This window comes from Nicotiana tabacum, chromosome 4 (assembly GCF_000715075.1).
Source record: "Nicotiana tabacum cultivar K326 chromosome 4, ASM71507v2, whole genome shotgun sequence".
Taxonomy (NCBI): Eukaryota; Viridiplantae; Streptophyta; class Magnoliopsida; order Solanales; family Solanaceae; genus Nicotiana; species Nicotiana tabacum.
The window spans coordinates 56,387,726-56,406,351 of NC_134083.1; the positions used below are offsets into that span (position 1 = coordinate 56,387,726).

Consider the following 18,626-nt stretch of genomic DNA (forward strand, 5'->3'; position numbering starts at 1 on the left):
ATGGGTATGATTGAATATCATTGAAAACATATAGTTGAGTCACTATACAAAATTTGAGGAAGATTGGAGGTGACTTGGTGTCAAAATTCGTAGTTAAAATCAAGTTGAAATAATTCTTCTACGACACAAGTATTAAACATGTATTACGCATGTATCTCACACACAGGTAGACATAGATATGCATGTGATACACATTTGATACATGTGTGATACATAAATAATACAAGTGTGATACATATATGATCTTTTTTCAAGTTCATCTTCTATTTCGAATTTTCAATTCAAACCATCTCAAAACTTTACCAAGTCATCCCAAAACTGAGATTTAAACTCTTTAAGATGTATCCAATCTATTACAACAACACCCACTCAAAAGAAAGCAAAAATTTAATATTTTTTTGGCTACAAATAGCTAATTGGTTAATATTGGTAATATTTTATGAATTGGCTAGTTTTTATACTAACTTTCTTATGAGCTGACATAACTGGTAATTTCCCATTAGTTTTTCGCAAAATGACATTGTATAGCCGCTCTCAAAATAATAGTCGGAAAAATATACTATATTTTTTGTATATATATACATTCTGTATGTTATAATTTTTACGCAAGCTAAAAGTGATATTACCCTTAATTCTTTTATTTAATATATTAAAGAGTAGACAAGGAATAAATGGGCTGATGAAATTGGGCTCTAGTTAGGCAGTTCCATAGAGAGGAACCCGAAGGTAAAAAAAACCGCACCATATGGTAAAGCAAATTTCTTCCTGCTTGCCAATTTTATCTCAACGCACTGAGAACCCCTTCTACTTCTATATTCTACAAATCCACCGTACAAAAACAGCCATGCCCGGTCTCATCGTGAAGAAGCTTCAGGAGGATGAGTCAATGTCTGAAGACGACTACGATTCTGACGCCGACGACGACGACGATGACGATGACAAGAACGCTTGCGCCATAGGTATTTCGTTCTGCTTCTTGTTATTCAATTTTTGTCTTTCATACATTGTATAAGAATACTGGTTTAAATATGGTGTCCTAGTTAACACAATTTGTGAAATATCAATTGTGACTGCATTTCTTTTAAAGATCACATGTGGTATTTCAAGGGTCAGAGTTTTTGATTGGATGGGCTATTTTGCTGCTATGTACCTAATTCCTTGCAAGTTCAACCCTTTGTGGACAAAGTAAATTATAGAAACTATTTTGGTGTTTGTTTTGGTAGTTTAAATGCTTAATGCCACTGCTACTTCAATTAACTGACCACTCGAGCATGCATTTCTAACTCCCAGAGGAGCGATTGGCTAATATTGAGAGGATGCATAAACAGATATGGCTAGTAATAGAAACTAAAGCCAAGGATAAGGGCATAAATATTACAGAGATTCTAGCTCAGTTTCCAGTGGGTCTGTCCGCGTCCCATGAGCTTGGCCCGACTCCTACTCAAGGTATTCTTTGCCTTACCTAACCCTTTTTAAGGTTATAATTTTTTGCAGCATTTTGTGAAATATCTATTGCGATGGCATTCCTTTTAGAGGTGGTTTGGTAGGAGGTATTAGAAAAAATAATGCAAACATTAGCTCTATGCATTACTAATACCTTGTTTGGTACATTTTTCCAACCTGTGTATAACTAATACATCATACTTGGTATTATCTTATGTATAAGTAATGCATAGAAAACCATGGCATTAGTAATACCAAGGCTACTAATGCATGCATTAGGTTGATTAAAGACAAAATTATCCTTAAAGTCCCTTAAAGCTTGAGAATATGAAGGGCATTTTTGTAAACAACTATTTTTCTTAAAAATTATGCAATGCATTATAATTTTAATACACCACGCCAAACAGTAGATAAGAAATAATATCTGCATAACTAATGCTTGCATTACTAACCCATGCATTACTAATACACCTTATTCTGCATTATTCTTATACACCCTACCAAACGACCTCTTAGGGATAATGTGCTATGTCAAGGCTTAGAGGATTTTATTAGTTGAGCTATTTTGCTGCTGCACAGCTAAAACCTTGCAAGACCCCTTTGTGGATAATGTAATAGTACAAAGAAATTATGTGGTGTTTGAGTTTGGCAGTTGTAACAATTTAAATGCTTAATGCTGCTGTTTTCAAAAGCTTGTTAGAAGGAGAAAATGATGCTTAACTGACCACTCGAGCATGCATTTCTAACTCGTAGAGTCATCCATAGAGGAGCAATTGACTAACTTTGAGATGAAGTGGAGGCATACCTTGCTAGTAATTGAAGTTGTATTCAAGGCTATGGGCACTGATGGTACAGAGATTCTAGCCAAGCTAGCCGAGGTTCGAGCGAGTCTGTCCAGGTCCGATGAGCATGCCCCGACTCCCACTCCCACCACTGATGCCCCAACTCAGGTAGTTGAGGATGTTGTTGCTGATCAGAAGACGGTGTTGAATGATACCACTGTGGATATTGGAATATCTCTGCCTGATTCCACCTTTTCTCCACCTACTCTGGCACCTGTTGTTTCTGCCGTTGATGTTCCTCCTGTTTTTATTGGATCTAATGCTGCTACTACTGCTGATGCCCCTAATTCAGCTGTGTATCCAGCTCCTGCTTCTTTTGCACCTGGTATTACTACTGCTGCTGGTTCTATCTCGACATTGGTTATCCCACCAGCTGAGGCGGGAGATACACCTATGCCAGACGCAGCTGCTAGAGGGAGTTCTCTTCACCGTACTTGATTTTATTTCGCGTGCATCGGGCACTATTTACAATTTTAATTGTGGGGTGGGGGAACTAAATTTTAGTGGATGATTGTAATTAATTGACTAACCCTTCTTCTGGCGAAAAATGGCGTTCCTGACAAAAAATTGGAACTAGGATGCATGATGCTAATAGCACTACTAATATAGTAAACTTTTTGTTAGTTCCCCCATGTATGTTTTGAAGGTACTAATAGCATTATTTTGTGTACCGGGCGCTACAGAAAATGCCCTATTTTATCTATATTATTATATTAAAAGCACGAAGGTCTTTAGCAAAATATCGTTCGCTTTTTTTACCTTTTAAAAATGGAGTTCATACTGGACAAAATAGTCATATTAAATTATTTTTCTAATATTTAAGAATAACATTTAATTAATTGTCTAATATTTAGGAATAACTATTTAATTATTTTCCTAATTTAAGGACTTTGATTTCAATTAATCTTTGTTAATAATATTTTCCATATTTGAACTAGGTAAGAATTCAAAATCAACGTATTTCTACTTATAAATATGGTACTATATTTTGCATCTGATAAAAACTAAATATGCACAATCTTGACATGCACTTTCAAAGACTTTTTTTATATATTGAAAGTTGTTATTAAACTAAGACAAACAAAAGGTAATTAACTTATCAATTTCTAATTGAAACACGGATATAATAGATAACAACATTAACCATTTGTTTGATATTAGACTTCTTTTATCACTCTTTTACCACTAAATAAGACTTTTTCTCGAGAATTTAAGTTAAAGAATAAGTAAAAAGTAGTTATTATTTGTGGTAGGTTTAAATTACTTGTAGAATTATAAGCAATTAATTCTATCTTAATAAGACATAGAAAAATACTTTTTTGTGAAAAATAATATGTTTGATTTTTTGGAGTATATAATAATATGTTCATTAATGTTTAATCTAACACTCCTTCGATAAATTTTATGTACTAAAATCTAAATACACGTTTTATTAAATACTATAATTAGATATAACTAACGCATTATCCATAATTATAATACTCTTTAGCTCAATGTTATCTTCAAGAAATACTTTCAAAATGACACATGAGAATTGAATATCAAATATGGGTAGACATGTTAAGAGTGTACTCTAAAAGGGTGCCCTTCGCGAAGTATTGATCGATATTTTTACCCTTCAAAAATAAATTTTACATTAGACAATTTAGCTAATTAGGATCAATATTCTATCATTTTCTCAAAGTTATATTTTGTAATTGTAATATAATTTTATTTTATAACTCAAATATATTATTCAAAAATATTATTGTAAATTGTTAAATTATATATACATAGATACACACGCGAAGCGCGTACCCTAAGACTAGTACCAATTAAAAGCGTAATACTACAAAGTATCCTTTTGCATTAAAAAAAAGGCTAATTCTTTTTTCTTTTACTATTCATTTGACTGCTTTTTTAATGAGTTAATACATCAAAACCCACCTAAACTAGACTTTCATACTTAAACTATTGGGGGTTTCCATTACCCCTGAGCTATAATGAACCCATAATAAAATACCCCCGAAGTCCGAAAAAAAAATTTTAAACTTTTTTTTATATAATTTCAAATTTCTGTTTTTTTATTTTTCTGCACCCTCATCCCCACTGACCCCACCCCGCACATTTGTTTTTTTACTTTTTGTTTTGTAATTTCAAATTTTTGTTTTTTCGTTTTTCTGCACTCACACCTCCCCACCCCCCGCACAATTTTTTTTTTTTACTATTTTTTTTTGTAATTTCAAATTTCTGCACCCCCACCCCACCCCATCCCACCCCTCCTCCCCCGGGATTTTTTTTTTATATATATATTTTCAGTTTTAGTTTTTTCATCTTTCGGTTTACATGTTTAAAATTTTATAAGTTCCAAAGTTATGAGTTCGGAGGTTTATGTGTTTGGAAGTTTACGCGTACCAAATACTAGAAAATGAATAAGATTACTACTTGTTTTCCAAAAAAATATTTTCTTGGAAAATATTTTCCGTTATACCAAATACACCCTTTCTTTATACCTTTTTCTTCATTTTATTTTCTCTTCTTTGAAAACTCGGTAGCTTCTTGGGGATGAAAATGAAACCTTAACTTGGAATGAAAAGGTGTAAATGAAATTCGACATTTATTCAATAGAAAACCCATACATTTTGGAAGAAAATCTTAAACGCTAACTATAAATCTGAATGAATGTCTAGTATCCCTTCCCAAACAGTAATTCGGTTTGGGTCGCTTTTTCCCTAAAAAGAAACCAAACCAAGTAAGTCGGTTTTTCAAATATTGGAACCAAACCAAAACCAATTATGTCGGTTTTTTATCGATTCGGTTTTTATCGGTTTTTCAGTTTTTTTTGGTTATTTATCGGTTTTTTCTTAAATATGAGACATACACTACCAAACGCATATTCCGACGACTACATTTTCAACGTAACGCTATCAAACTAATTGCTCTTTGAGAAATTTATCATTTATCAAGATATATTGATGATAATTGACTCAAATAGTGATGAATAATTTAAGTACTCAATTAAAAATCGATTATTTTTAACTTGAAATAAATTATTGTACTTAACAACAGAAAACTACCAATCAAACTAGAAGGCAGAGAATTAGATTATTATAATAGTAAAGAACTAGACTAAAAATACAAATGACTAATATGTACCATAAAATTTCAGAAACTTTATATAAAAATATACATATATGTCACGACCCGAAATTTCCTCCTTCGGACAGTGATGGCGCCTAACATTTCACTTGCTAGGCAAGCAACCGTTAGAATAATATTAACCAATTTTTTAAAGCAATTTTTAAATTATTAATAATCAAGAAAACAAAAGCGGAAGCAAAGTTTGAAATATAGTGAATAGTTCATAAAAACAATGGTGTCTAAATACCATCCCAGAATTGGTGTCACAAGTGCACGAGCTTCTAGAATAAATACAAATAAGGTCTGAATAAAATAAAGCTGTCTAGGAATAAACACACAGTTAAAGTAAAATAGACGGGGACTTCAGAACTGCGGACGCCATGCAGTTATACCTCAAGTCTCCTCTGGAAGCTGAAATCTGAGCAAGTCTATGGTACGCCGTTGGGACCAACTCCAAAATCTGCACAAGAAGTGCAGAGTGTAGTATCAGTACAACCGACCCCATGTACTGGTAAGTGCTGAGCCTAACCTCGACGAAATAGTGACGAACCTAAGGCGGTTCACTTACATTAACTTGTACGCAATATTAGCAATAACAACAATAATAGAAATAAATCAGGTAATTCATTTATAATAATTTAAGACAACTCAGCAGTCATAATCAATTATCATTTTCATCAATTCTGTTGCAGCGTACAACCCGCTCTTACCATATATTCACATTCAATTCTGTTGCAGCGTGCAACCCGCTCTCACAACCTATTCACATTCGGTTATGTTGCGGCGTGCAACCCGCTCCTTCAATATATTCATTTTAATCAAGTCTGTTATATATTTATTTCAATCAAGTATATATATAGACTTTTTAATAAGTCTGTTGCGGCGTGCAACCCGATCCTCTAATATTAACTTTTCATAAGTCTGTTGCGGCGTGCAACCCGATCCTCCAATATTAACTTTCATAAGTCTGTTGCGACGTGCAACCCGTTCCTCCAATATTAACTTTTAATAAGTCTGTTGCGGCGTGCAACCCGATCCTCCAATGTATCCATTTCAATCAATTCTTATAGAAGAAATTTCCCCAATAAATACAACAATTAATATAAAATTATAAGACAACAAGTATACAACAATTATGATTTAATTATGAAACAAACAATGACAAATAGCAAATTATTATAGAAATCAGGGAGAAAATAGGCAGTTTAATATTTAATATGCTAAATGTCAAATAACAATTAAATCACATAATTCAAATAGCATGTAACAATTAATGCAGGAATTCAAGAATTAATATTTGACAAAGAATAAGAGAGAAACAATTATTATAATAATTAATTTATGATTAAAAATAATTTATGATTTTTCAAGTAAGGCAGGCAAACAATTAATTTGACGACGTATAGACACTCGTCACCTCACCTATACGTCGTTCACATGCAATTCACATAACAAATAAATTAAGGGTTCTATTCCCTCAAGTCAAGGTTAACCACGACACTTACCTCGCTTTGCAAATTCCAAATCAATTATTCAACCACAAATTTTCCTTTTAAATTTTCCTCCAAAAGCTTCAAATCTATTCACAAATAATTCAATATATTCAATACTAATCATAGGAATTAATTCCATATGAATTTATAAATTTTTCGGATAAAAATCCAAAATTCATTAAAATATTCGGCAGTGGGACCCACATATCAAATTCCAAAAAAACTCACGAAATCCGAACACCCGTTCCGATACGAGTTCAACCATACCAAATTTGTCCAATTCCGATATCAAATGGACCTTCAAATCTTAAATTTTTATTTTTGAAAGATTTTATAAAAATCTGATTTTTCTTCCATAAATTCACGGATTCATGATATAAATGAGTATGAAATCATGAAATATAATCAATATAGGATAAGGAACACTTACCCCAATATTTTTCCGTGAAATCGCCCAAAAATCGCCTTACCCGAGCTCAAAAATGGGTCGAAACCCCATTTCCAGAACTTAAAGTTCTGTTTCTGGGATTTTTACCCTTCGCGAACGCGGTCGTGCCTCGCGTTCGCGAAGCACAATTATGTGCTGTCAAATTTTACTCCTCGCGAATGCGATAGCATGCCTAGCTTGGCCTTCGCGAATGCGAAGGCTAATTTTCCTGACCAGTCTCTTTCCCTTCGCGAACGCGAGGCTTCTATCGCGAAGGCGAAGCTTTGAACCTCAAGCCTTCGCGAACGCAAAGCACAAAACGTGCCAGCCCAATTTGCTCTTCGTGTTCGCGAGAGTACCTTCGCGAACGCGAAGAAGAACACTCCAGAAGCCTGAAGTCTGCAGAAAACCAGATTTTCTAAGTCCGAAATCATCCCGTAGCCTATCCGAAACTCACCCGAGCCCTCGGGGCTCCAAATCAAACATGCACGCAAGTTCTAAAACATCATACAAACTTGCTCACGCGATCGAATCGCCAAAATAACACCTAGAACTATGAATCGGATACCAAATCAAAGGAAGTTTTCAAGAAAACTTTAAAACTTATATTTTTACAACCGAACGTCGAATCACGTTAAATCAACTCTGATTCTCACCAAATTCGGCAGACAAGTCATAAATATTATAGTGGACCTATACCGGGCTCCGGAACTAAAACACGGATCTGGGGTCAATAAATCCAACATCAGTAATTTCTTAAAAATCATTAAACTTTCAAGCTTTTAATTTTTCATCAAAATTCCATAACTCGGGCTAGGGACCTCGGAATTCGATTCCGGGAATACGCCCAAGTCCCAAATCACGATACGGACCTATTAAATTTTTTAAAATACTGATCCGGATCCGTTTGCTCAAAATGTTGACCAAAGTCAACTTAGTTGAGTTTTAAGCTCTATTTCCCATTTTAATCCATTTTTCACATAAAAATTTTCCGAAAAATTGTACTGACTGTGCACGCAAGTCGAGAAATAATAAATGGTATTTTTTGAGGTCTTAGAACACATAATTACTTATTAAATTTAAACATAACATTTTGGGTCATCACAATATATATAGGTGTAATAATAAATTTAAATAGCTACTTTTATAGTCGGTTTGGTTCAGTTTTTTCGATTTTTTTTTTATTAAAATTAAAATCAAACCAAATTTGATTGGTTTTTAAAATTTAAAACTAAAACCAAACCAAACCTAAAACATATCAGTTTTTTTAATCGGGTTGGTTCGGTTTTTCAGATTTTTATGAACACCCCTAACTCAGGCATTACCTTGTACTCTTTTAGGAGTTTTTAATATATAGAGGAGTATAGTTCAGGGGGGTTTTGGGGACACCAAATAGTTTAAGTAGGTAACTGATAAAAACGTAATAGTTTAGGGGCCTTTTAGGGTATTAACTATTTTTTTTAATTTGTCGGTTGTAATATTTTTACACCGAATACATTGCCTTTATGCGTTTCTTTTGTGTTGCTATAGCTCATTTTGTTTGCTGCAATTATTTTTGTTTTCTTGTGTCTTGTGAGTAGTCAATACGTAATTAGGACTATAATAGGATCGTCAAGGTGAACCCTATAGCTTTAGAATCATTCATCCATTTGCTAAAGCTCACGCAACCGTTTATTTATTTTACTAATTCTTGCAATACTTAGAATCTAAATCAACCAATTAAATTGGTATATTTCTTGTCTAAATAACTAGGTATGGTTTAATTTGGTTATTGGTTAATGAATATTTTTTGTGAAAATGATACTCTACTCAATCTATAATAATTGTTTAACTCTGTATACTTGCATGTATAAGAAGGTTATACATAATCCGAAAAGAAAGTTATAAAGAAAAAAAATACTTAGTTTACAAGAAAAAAAAATCGAAATAAACACCATAATCCTGTTCAGTCCTTAACAAGCAACCTATAGTAAGATGTTATAACTCTATCCCAATTTTATATTCAAAGCAAAACGAGGCCTTACAAATTTCAATGATTATAGGGAGCCAGATAGCCTCTTTTTTTTTTTTTGTTGAGACAATCAGTTTTATGATCTATTATAAATGTTCTATTAATTATGTGACCATTTTCACAAGAGATTAGTAACAAATAATACAAGTTAAAATAGCACGGCTAACCAGTTTTCGGACTGGTAATTAAAAAAACCAGTGTTTGCAAAATCATTGAAAATAGCCACTATTTTACTGCAACACGGAAAGTTCCAGCATAATATACTGGAGATTGGAGCACCTGTGTATGAACTTCCAGCATATTATGTTGGAACTCCAACACATTATGAAATTCATCATGTTATGCTGGAAGTTCACATGTAAACAATTCGAACTTTAACATTTGTTCAGATTTATCTTTATAAGAAAATGACTAAATTTCGATTACTTTTAAAATTGTGGCTATTTTTCAATTACTACTTGTAAATCTGGCTATTTTTTAATTTCACTCAGAGACTGGTCAATAAAACCCAAGGGGTGTTTATAGAGTTATTTTCCTTTATTTGAATTACAACTGATCATAGGAGGTCATATCCTCAAAAATATTTAATCACATATTGTATGTGACATTTTCAGCAACCTAGTAATATACTGTTAGATTTTCAGCGAGTTAAAGGAGATTTTTTTTCCAACTTTAACACCATTTAGTTACAAAACTTTGTCTTTATTCACAAAGTCATTTGAAACATTTTCACCTTGAATATGTCTTATACCCAAATGATAAAAAAGAGAGACTATAACTTCATAATACTACTAATTTTCTTTATTAAAAGAGAAAAGATAAAGGTATAAGTGGGCTAATGAAATTGGGCTTTAGTTAGGCAAGGTCCATAGAGAGGAACCCTAGGGTAAAACCCCACCATTTTATATCTCCATTTATTCTGCTTACGAATCCTATCCTCAAAAAGCACTGAGAACCTCCTCCATTCGACTGCAACCATACTACGACTGCAACCATGCCTGGTCCCGTCATCGAAGAAATAGAAGCGGAGAAGAAGCTTAAGGAGGATGAGCCAATCGTTGAGGACGTGAAGGAGGAAGACGACCACGATGATGACGTCGATGATTCTGACGACGACGATGACGATGACGATGACAAGGAAGATGGCGCCCTTGGTATTGTTTTCCTTTCCTCATCTTTTTTATGGTTTCATACTGCTTGTTATGTTTTTGTCTTTCGTACATGGTCTAAGAATGCTGGTCTTTAGTATGGTCTGTTTGTGAACTTGGCATTTTGTGAAATATATATACTGAGACGGTATTCCTTTTAGATATCATCTGTAGTATTTTAAGGCTCAGAGTATTTTATTGGATGAGCTACTTTACAGCACCTTAGCTATTTCAGTTCCAGTTGAACTCATTTTGGATAATGTAACACTAGATAGAAACTATTTGGTGTTTGTTTTCGTAGTTGCAACTATTTAGTTGCTTAATGCTGCTGTTTTTAAAAGTTTGTTGGCAGGAGAAATGAATGCAACATTAGTTATCTGACCAGTGACCATTTGACCATGCATTTCTAACGCTAGAATAATTAAACCTCTAGTTGGCGTAGGATTTATTTATACTTTGCATAATTGCAATCTGGACTGGCTGTTGTTGTTGTTTCCAGGCTTTTGTTCATTCGTACGAAATTATGGTATGCATTTTCTGTCTGATTTCTCCATCCCTATTCTAACTGATGTCAGTAGATTAAGTTTTAGCTATCCCTGTTCTTAGCTACTATATGCAATGTGTTTCCTGGTGTGCAGTCCTTACCAGTATGATGTTTCTGAACTTGCTACTTATCTTCCTGTGCTTATTTTATTATTTATTTCTATTTTGCTTATGTACAAAATTGCACTCGACCTGTTTAGTGTTGTTACATTCTTATATCGCGCTTGAGATAACCAGGCCACACAGTATGGTGTTTGTTAATACATTTTCTGGAAGAATCTGAATAGAAACTGATGCAGGAGGTAGTGAGAGTTCTAAGCAGAGCAGGAGTGAGAAGAAGAGTCGGAAAGCCATGTTGAAGCTTGGCATGAAACCTGTTACAGGGGTTAGCAGGGTCACTATTAAGAGGACCAAAAATGTAAATCACCTTGTTTCATTCTTCATTCATCTGTATTCAATTTAATACACTTTTAAAAATGTGAATTTATGCTAATTAGCTCAATCACAACACTGCAGGTTTTATTCTTCATCTCAAAACCAGACGTCTTCAAAAGCCCAAATTCCGAGACCTATGTCATATTTGGAGAGGCTAAGATTGAGGATTTGAGCTCGCAGTTGCAGACACAAGCAGCTCAGCAGTTTAGGATGCCAGACATGGGATCTGTGATGGCAAAGTCAGATGTGTCCCCCTCTACTGCAGCTGCTGAGGCAGATGAGGAAGAAGAGGTCGATGAGACTGGTGTTGAACCTCGGGACATTGATTTGGTTATGACACAAGCAGGAGTGTCCAGGAGCAAGGCAGTCAACGCTCTGAAGTGCCACAATGGAGACATAGTCAGTGCTATTATGGAGCTTACCACTTGAGTATGCTTAAAAATTCGCCTTTCAATTTTTGCTTGATGATGAATTTTGGAAGTCACTCTCTCATTCTATTTTTGTTGCCCTTGTTAATTGGCGAACCACCTATTGAGAGGTAGTCCGATGTAGAATCTCATTGGCCTAAATCAAGAAATGAAGGGCTTTCTTTCTTTATTTTGGTTGTTTCAGAACCTCTATTTTTGTGCGAAGTGATTATCTAGCATTTCCATTTTGCCTGAGCAGCTCCGTGGCTTTAGATTAAAAGGTAAATAAATGTGTTAATATAGATATAGGTACTTGGCAATTTCATTCTTTTGGTTGATAAGAATTTAATGCATGCAATTCTATTTAAATCTCCCCGGGAAATGGTGCTGGAAGTAAGATAATGTGAAGTAATAGGGCAGCAAAGCAAAACATCTATTTCCTGGATAATGCTTCTCACAGGACTATAATAACCAATAGGGGAATAGAACAGGTTGAAGAAGATACAGCGGTGAGAAAGCTCCAGCTTGAAAGGAGCAGTCCCGCTTATGATACATAGATTTTTATCATTTGTTCAGCTATTGATGACTCTACAATTAGCTCGGATCTCACCAGCAGTGCTCGTCAAAACACCAATTTGGCCCATCTTCACCATTGCGAAAGCAAATTTACTTTTCCAGAGTAATGAACTCCTAGCATTTTGTGTTACTTGGATAGCTGTAGTTGGATTTGTGAGAAGAGTTTGATCGGAGGTAAACAAGCCCCTGTTAGCCAGAATATCGGTGTAGTAACCTACATCAGTGATGTCTGGGCTTGCAGGGTTCATTGGCACCACCAAACTTGTGTCCGTGCTGCCTTGTGGACATTGCTGCTTCAACTGAGCTGCATAGCCAGGATCTAGACTAGGATCCTGGCTTGTTGTTGAGTTGAAGTTGTATAGCCTGCTGGTGAAGGACCCACAATGAGATCGACCAATCGTGTGTGCTCCTAGACATCAAAGATCCCAAGATTCTTCTTATGGATTAGAAATTTCACAATCTTTTTCGTTTCTTTGTTTGGTAGTAACAATTAACAAGTTTATATACATTGTCAGTGTAAAAGATTTTTTATACTACACTGCTACTTACCGGAGAGGGTTACCATTTCTTCTTGGGTGAGTCCCATATTTTTGAAGTTTTGGGTGAGCTGGTCAACGTTGAATGCAGGAGACGGCAAATTTCTTGTCTCAGAAGCTAATGAGATTCTGCCATCTCTTCTACCTGCTGGAACGGCATAGCCAAACCCTCTAGTCTGCAGGAATTTTAAGCGTGCAAGTAATTAAATACACCTTGGTAGTGTATGTTTAATAAAGCTAATTGGCCTGATTAACTTTAGTACTTACGATCTCTACGCTATCCCTAGCTGCAAAAGCGACTATATCAGCACAAGAAACAACTCCTCGACAAACAGATTCCAACCTCGCCTTTGCACTGTCAATGACTTCAAAACCTCGAAGGCTCGGATTATTTGCTGGTGAGTCCTTCTCTGCTGTGTTTGATGGAGTTGAGTCGATTAGCACTGATCCATCACAACCCTATTATAATGCCAGAACCAAAAAGTTAACAAAGTACAGAGTTACTAGTCAATATGCTGGATGTATAATGTCTTTGGCCCTTCTTATATGGTTTTTAATCTCGTCAATGGGAAACAACTTCAAAAATAACGTAAAACTCACTACTCTATATACAGAGTGCATTTATGATGAGAACTGTGTGATTTTGTGATCTCATCTTACGTTTAAACTTCATGATGAGATGATCACGTACTAGTATGGTTGCAGAGAGTAGGTAGAATTGTCACTTATTATCGGATAGTAGAATTTTTACGTGGTTGACTCATAAAAGATAATAACTCAGGCATGCATGTAAAGAGATATGTAAATGACATAATATATTCAATAAAAGCGTGCTATAATACCATAAGAACAGTATAACTATCTAAACTAAAAGCATAATGAGATGGTCACACACTTTTGACCCATGAAAGGCTATTGGAAAACTGACTTACCCTAACAAAACAATCATGGAAATGCATGCGAACAAGGCCAGCAGCCACTCCCCTATCTTTAATAAACGCTTTTGTAACTTCTTGTTTCACTATGAACTCAACCATACTACACGAACTACCATAAAATCCCACTTGAAGTTGTGCTTCTAACATTATGCACTCACATAGAACCACGAATATTAGTGCTGCCCACACACCGCTCATTAACATTCTTGCACTCATTTTCCTTAAGACCTTAGTACAAACTTCTTTGTTTCCTAGTGAGCTTGAGTAGCTTCAACCACGATGTCAATATATAGGGACAACACGTTGATATCAAATGGACCTGATGTTAACTTATCTTTACTAATACACTATTATTAATCTCGCTGGTAAAATCCATATTTTAGTGCATGGTGAGAAGGCAGTAAGCTGTAACCTTGTATTCGAGAGCAAAGATGCATAATGTTTTGGAAGGAAAAAGACAACTGGATTTGGTTGATTGACTATGATTGCACGTATATATATTTGAACTAAACTGTCTTTTAGGGTTTATGTAGGAACAAAACAAGCTTGAGTCAGCCAGTCCATTTTTATTGACTTTTTTGCATGAAAAAACAAAGTGTAGTGGTTAGACATTGATTAACTCTAGATTTCTGCTAATTAATGGATTGTTTTTGCAAGTGGGTCTTTTCTTTTCTTTAGTTCTTTCTTTCATCAAATATTATTAATCATTGAGTTACGTAAACAACAAAGACTTGCCGAAGACAGGAAACGAGTCGAAGGGTTTTACAAAGTGTATATGAGATCTTATTGGACCCGTGACTTGGGAGATTTTTGTAGATTTTAACACGATATCTATTGAATAAGTTGGCAATGATGGTTTTGAAATAAAATTTAAATCAAGGTAATATCACAAGCATCTAGTATTGAGAACTATCTGCGGTTTCTATCGTATAAATGACAAGATGATTAATTCAATTAGGATCCAGCTTGCACATAATGTGAGGTGTCCTTATCAAGAGTTACTGTTTGTAAAAGCAATCTTAACCAAACAAAAAAAAATACTAGTATTGCATTAAAAGCTGTACGTACAAGCAATCAGACACTACGGAGAAAATGTACATACAACTTATTATATGCATATTATTTAATCTTTGTATGTTAACCTCCCTACTATAATTTCGTTATCATTTTATCACCGAACCGAATGGCTTCTTGTTTTTGCTATTTCTTCACGACACAGCTAAATACCCTTCTTTGATCAGTCAATTAGCATGGCATTCTTTCCGAATTTAATCAAGAATAGGTCAAAAGAGCTACCCTAACGCAATGTTTTTTTTAATTTTTTTTTTTAATTATATCAGGGGTGGGGAGGGGGAAAAGGGAAGGGAAGGCTACGCTACTGATGGATTTAATATTGCACACCTAAACTGTGGAAAGGTGACAACTCACTAAGTGAGCTAGCCCTCAACCCTAAGATCGAGGCAATGTCTAACTTGGAGGCTTAAGCATATTAAAATTCATCTTAAAAGCATGTATATATTTAAAATTTTCTCATATTAACTGAAAACTAAAGTTTGTAAAAAATAAGAAATGTTTTTCTTTTATTTCCTTTTACAAGAAAATATTCTCAAATATAAGGAGTAAGTGTTGTGCAGCAAAAGGGAAACAAAGAAAAGGACCCCTTGTATGCGGATGCCAGCTGAATATTACAATACCTACAGTGCCAATATATCTAGAATACACAATGAGCCTCAAAGTTTTAAGTTTCAATTGAAGAGTAAAATACTATACGAGTACAACTCAGCACATCTCTACGAAAACTTGTGCACATTTTGCACTTTAAAATACATGTATTTTATAGCTTAATATATAATTAATCAATTCAAAGACAAATGGGTTCGTGGTAGAGAAACCTTCGAAAAAATATAACTTTGTTATACAATATTAAAAATCAACTTGCGACAGAAAGTATTGTTTGAGAAAAAAATTCTTAAAGAAACACTATTATCGTTATTAACATATTCTATCATGTTTAACCAAAAAAATAAAATCATGACAAGAAATTAATTGTACTACTCTGCTTTACTGCGAAATTTTCTGGCACGAATCCAGATTTAATCGAGACACAATGCAGGTACCAGACATAGGGTGGGAAACAAAGAAGAGGAACTGTATAGTCATTAGTCAACAATACGATTTGTCCTCTTTTTGAGTGATACTCTAAAGAACTTGAGAGATCTATTTTCAATTTCTTTGGAGTAAAGGATTCAGGAGGTTCTTCCAAAGGTCTTTTTCCTAGGGCTTTTTGTCCTAGAGGATGAGAATGATCTGAGAGTTCTGCCTGAGATGAGGCAAAGTCTTCTAAGTGGTCGGACCTTAGGTCTACTTGTTCTGGAGGCTGGGAAGAAGGTTTTGCTATGGAGTGAGTACTTTTTCCGGTGTAGTCTGAGGGACTTTTAGAGTGTTTAGCCATGGAAGAAACTGGTTGAAGAGAGTTTCGGAGAGGTTTTCTAGGCTATGGGAACAATGGAGATTGGAAGAGGGTTTCAGAGATTAAAAGAAGGGGTTTCTGACGATTGGTTACAGGAAAGGAAGGGGTGTCAGTTGAACAGGCGTGATGATTGATTTTCCTTTCTTGAATGCTGCAACTGATGTGAAAAGAGAAGAAAAGAGAGGGAATTCGGAGGCTCTATTAATGACTATGAAAAGACAAAGTTTAAACATTAGGCATACAAAACATAAAAACATCACATAGGTCCTAATATTAATGATCAATGGAAATAATACCAAGTAATTCTCTTAAAAAGCAAAATCTGTCTTCAAGTAAAGGTTTAGTAAAAATATCTACTAATTGATCAGTAGTTCCAATAAAAGATAATTCTATATTTCCCTTAAGAACATGATCTCTAATGAAATGATGCTTGATGTCTATATGCTTTGCCCTCGAGTGATGCACAAGATTTTTTGAGAGACATATAGCGCTAGAGTTATCACAGAAAATTGAAATGGGTTTAAAGAATAGTTCATAGTCACCCAATTGATGAGACATCCATAGTAATTGTGCACAATATTGTCCAATGGCGATATACCCAGCCTAAGTTGTGGATAGTGCAAATGATCCTTGCTTTTTACTATTCCAAGATATCAGTGCTTTTCCAAGTAATTGACATGTTCCGCTGGTGCTTTTTCTATCTTCCTTATCACCTGTAAGATCAGCATCTGAAAAATCTTCTAGTTTAAAATTGTTAAAGCGTGGATACCATAATCCGTGAGAAATAGTTCCAATGAGATATCGAATAATTCTCTTTACTGCAGTCAGATGTGATTCTTTAGGAGCTGACTGAAACTTGGCACATTTACAAACACTAAACATAATATCTAATCGACTAGCAGTTAGATAAAGAAGGGAGCCAATCATTCCACGATATTTAGTTCCATCAACAGGATTTACCTGTTCATCTTTGTTAAGACTTGTTGAAGGACTCATTGGTGTGCCAATAGATTTAGCATTACTCATAACGAACTTCTGAATCAACTCCTTTATGTATTTTGTCTGACATATAAATGTTCATTCTTCAGATTGTTGAATTTGAAGTCCAAGAAAGAACGTTAGTTCTCCCATCATACTCATTTCAAACTCACTTTGCATAAGATTTAAAAATTCCTTGCACATAAGAGGATTAGCACTACCAAAAATAATATCATCAATGTAAACTTGAATAATGAGATTACCTTCCGATGATCTTTTAATAAAAATGGTAGTGTCTACTTTACCTCTTGTAAATTCGTGATCAATAAGAAATGAGTTGAGTCTTTCGTACCATGCTCGTGGAGCTTGTTTAAGTCTACACAATGCTTTGGTCAATTTGTACACATGACAAGAAAACTTTGAATCTTCAATTCCAGGGGGCTGTTTTACATATACCTCCTCCTCAATGAAACTATTTAAAAAGGCACTTTTGACATCCATCTGGAAGAGCCTAAATCTTTTAAAGGATGCGTATGCAAGAAGAATTCATATTGATTCCAGTCGAGCTACTGGAGCAAAGGTTTCGTCGTAGTCGACTCCTTCCTGTTGTGAGTATCCTTGAGCTACTAATATGGCTTTGTTTCTCACAACCTTTCCATCCTCATTTAGCTTATTTCTGAAAACCCATTTTGTTCCAATTATAAGAGCGTTTTCAGGCTTAGGCAGCAGTTTCCACACTTGATTTTTGTCAAATTGATCTAGCTCTTCCTGCATTGCTTGTAACCAACTTGAGTATTTCATAGCTTCCGCTATTTTATTTGGTTCAATCTAGGAAATCAGTGCTATGTTTGCTTTCTTCTTGAGAGCTCCCCTGGCTTTCATTCCTTCGCTTGGGTCTCCTATGATAAACTTTTGAGGATATTCTGGTTCACCTCTCCATTTATTTGGACGAATTGTACTTGTATGAGTATTTGACTCCTTCGGAGATTCTGATTGACTGTTGCTAATCTCATTAGTTGACTCCATTACACCATCAGGTTTATTAGTCGACTCTTGAGATTTGCTTGTCTCCTGAATTTTTTGAATTTGATCTTCATCACCTGCAACAGTTCCTTTCTCGGCCGAAGTGTTATTTTCATCAAAGATATCATGTACTGATTCTTCTACACACAGTGTGCGTTTATTATAGACTCTAAAGTATCTACTATTTAATGAATAACCCAGAAAAATACCTTCGTCACTTCTTGCATCGAATTTTC

At 34.8% G+C, this 18,626-nt stretch overlaps 3 protein-coding genes across 4 annotated transcripts; 2 read left to right on the top strand and 1 right to left on the bottom strand.

Moving 5' to 3' along the window:
* Positions 1-697: 697 nt before the first annotated feature.
* On the top strand, positions 698-3,025 carry LOC107770280 (uncharacterized). 2 transcript variants are annotated; one of them, XM_016589571.2, is made up of 3 exons: positions 703-959; positions 1,291-1,446; positions 2,197-3,025. In XM_016589571.2, exons 1-3 carry the CDS (start codon positions 746-748, stop codon positions 2,721-2,723), a joined length of 897 nt encoding a protein of 298 aa, XP_016445057.1. In that variant the 5' UTR covers positions 703-745; the 3' UTR covers positions 2,724-3,025. The 2 variants fall into 2 exon arrangements, with proteins under 2 accessions (XP_075108002.1, XP_016445057.1); XM_075251901.1 differs by lacking the exon at positions 1,291-1,446 and having other exon boundaries at positions 698-959.
* Positions 3,026-10,194: 7,169 nt separating this feature from the next.
* LOC107770281 (nascent polypeptide-associated complex subunit alpha-like protein 2) lies at positions 10,195-12,059 on the top strand. Its single transcript, XM_016589572.2, has 3 exons — positions 10,195-10,490; positions 11,327-11,445; positions 11,544-12,059. The coding sequence occupies exons 1-3, from the start codon at positions 10,331-10,333 to the stop codon at positions 11,889-11,891; spliced, it is 627 nt and encodes a 208-aa protein (XP_016445058.1). The 5' UTR covers positions 10,195-10,330; the 3' UTR covers positions 11,892-12,059.
* Positions 12,060-12,278: 219 nt separating this feature from the next.
* Positions 12,279-14,373, bottom strand: LOC107770279 (peroxidase 5-like). The gene is made up of 4 exons (XM_016589570.2): positions 13,914-14,373; positions 13,249-13,440; positions 12,995-13,157; positions 12,279-12,854 (listed from the first exon to the last, which is right to left on the bottom strand). The coding sequence occupies exons 1-4, from the start codon at positions 14,133-14,135 to the stop codon at positions 12,442-12,444; spliced, it is 990 nt and encodes a 329-aa protein (XP_016445056.1). The 5' UTR covers positions 14,136-14,373; the 3' UTR covers positions 12,279-12,441.
* Between the last annotated feature and the right edge of the window lie 4,253 nt (positions 14,374-18,626).

Excerpts from the sequence above, each read along its gene's own strand:
- LOC107770281 (XM_016589572.2), top strand. The coding sequence starts at position 10,331 with ATGCCTGGTCCCGTCATCGAAGAAATAGAAGCGGAGAAGAAGCTTAAG. Across the intron at positions 10,491-11,326 it reads CAAGGAAGATGGCGCCCTTG|GAGGTAGTGAGAGTTCTAAG; the intron begins GTATTGTTTTCC and ends AAACTGATGCAG. Across the intron at positions 11,446-11,543 it reads CTATTAAGAGGACCAAAAAT|GTTTTATTCTTCATCTCAAA; the intron begins GTAAATCACCTT and ends ACAACACTGCAG.
- LOC107770279 (XM_016589570.2), bottom strand. The coding sequence starts at position 14,135 with ATGAGTGCAAGAATGTTAATGAGCGGTGTGTGGGCAGCACTAATATTC. Across the intron at positions 13,441-13,913 it reads TCCATGATTGTTTTGTTAGG|GGTTGTGATGGATCAGTGCT; the intron begins GTAAGTCAGTTT and ends GCATTATAATAG. Across the intron at positions 13,158-13,248 it reads CTAGGGATAGCGTAGAGATC|ACTAGAGGGTTTGGCTATGC; the intron begins GTAAGTACTAAA and ends AAATTCCTGCAG.
- LOC107770280 (XM_016589571.2), top strand. The coding sequence starts at position 746 with ATGGTAAAGCAAATTTCTTCCTGCTTGCCAATTTTATCTCAACGCACT. Across the intron at positions 960-1,290 it reads CAAGAACGCTTGCGCCATAG|AGGAGCGATTGGCTAATATT; the intron begins GTATTTCGTTCT and ends TCTAACTCCCAG. Across the intron at positions 1,447-2,196 it reads TGGCCCGACTCCTACTCAAG|AGTCATCCATAGAGGAGCAA; the intron begins GTATTCTTTGCC and ends TCTAACTCGTAG.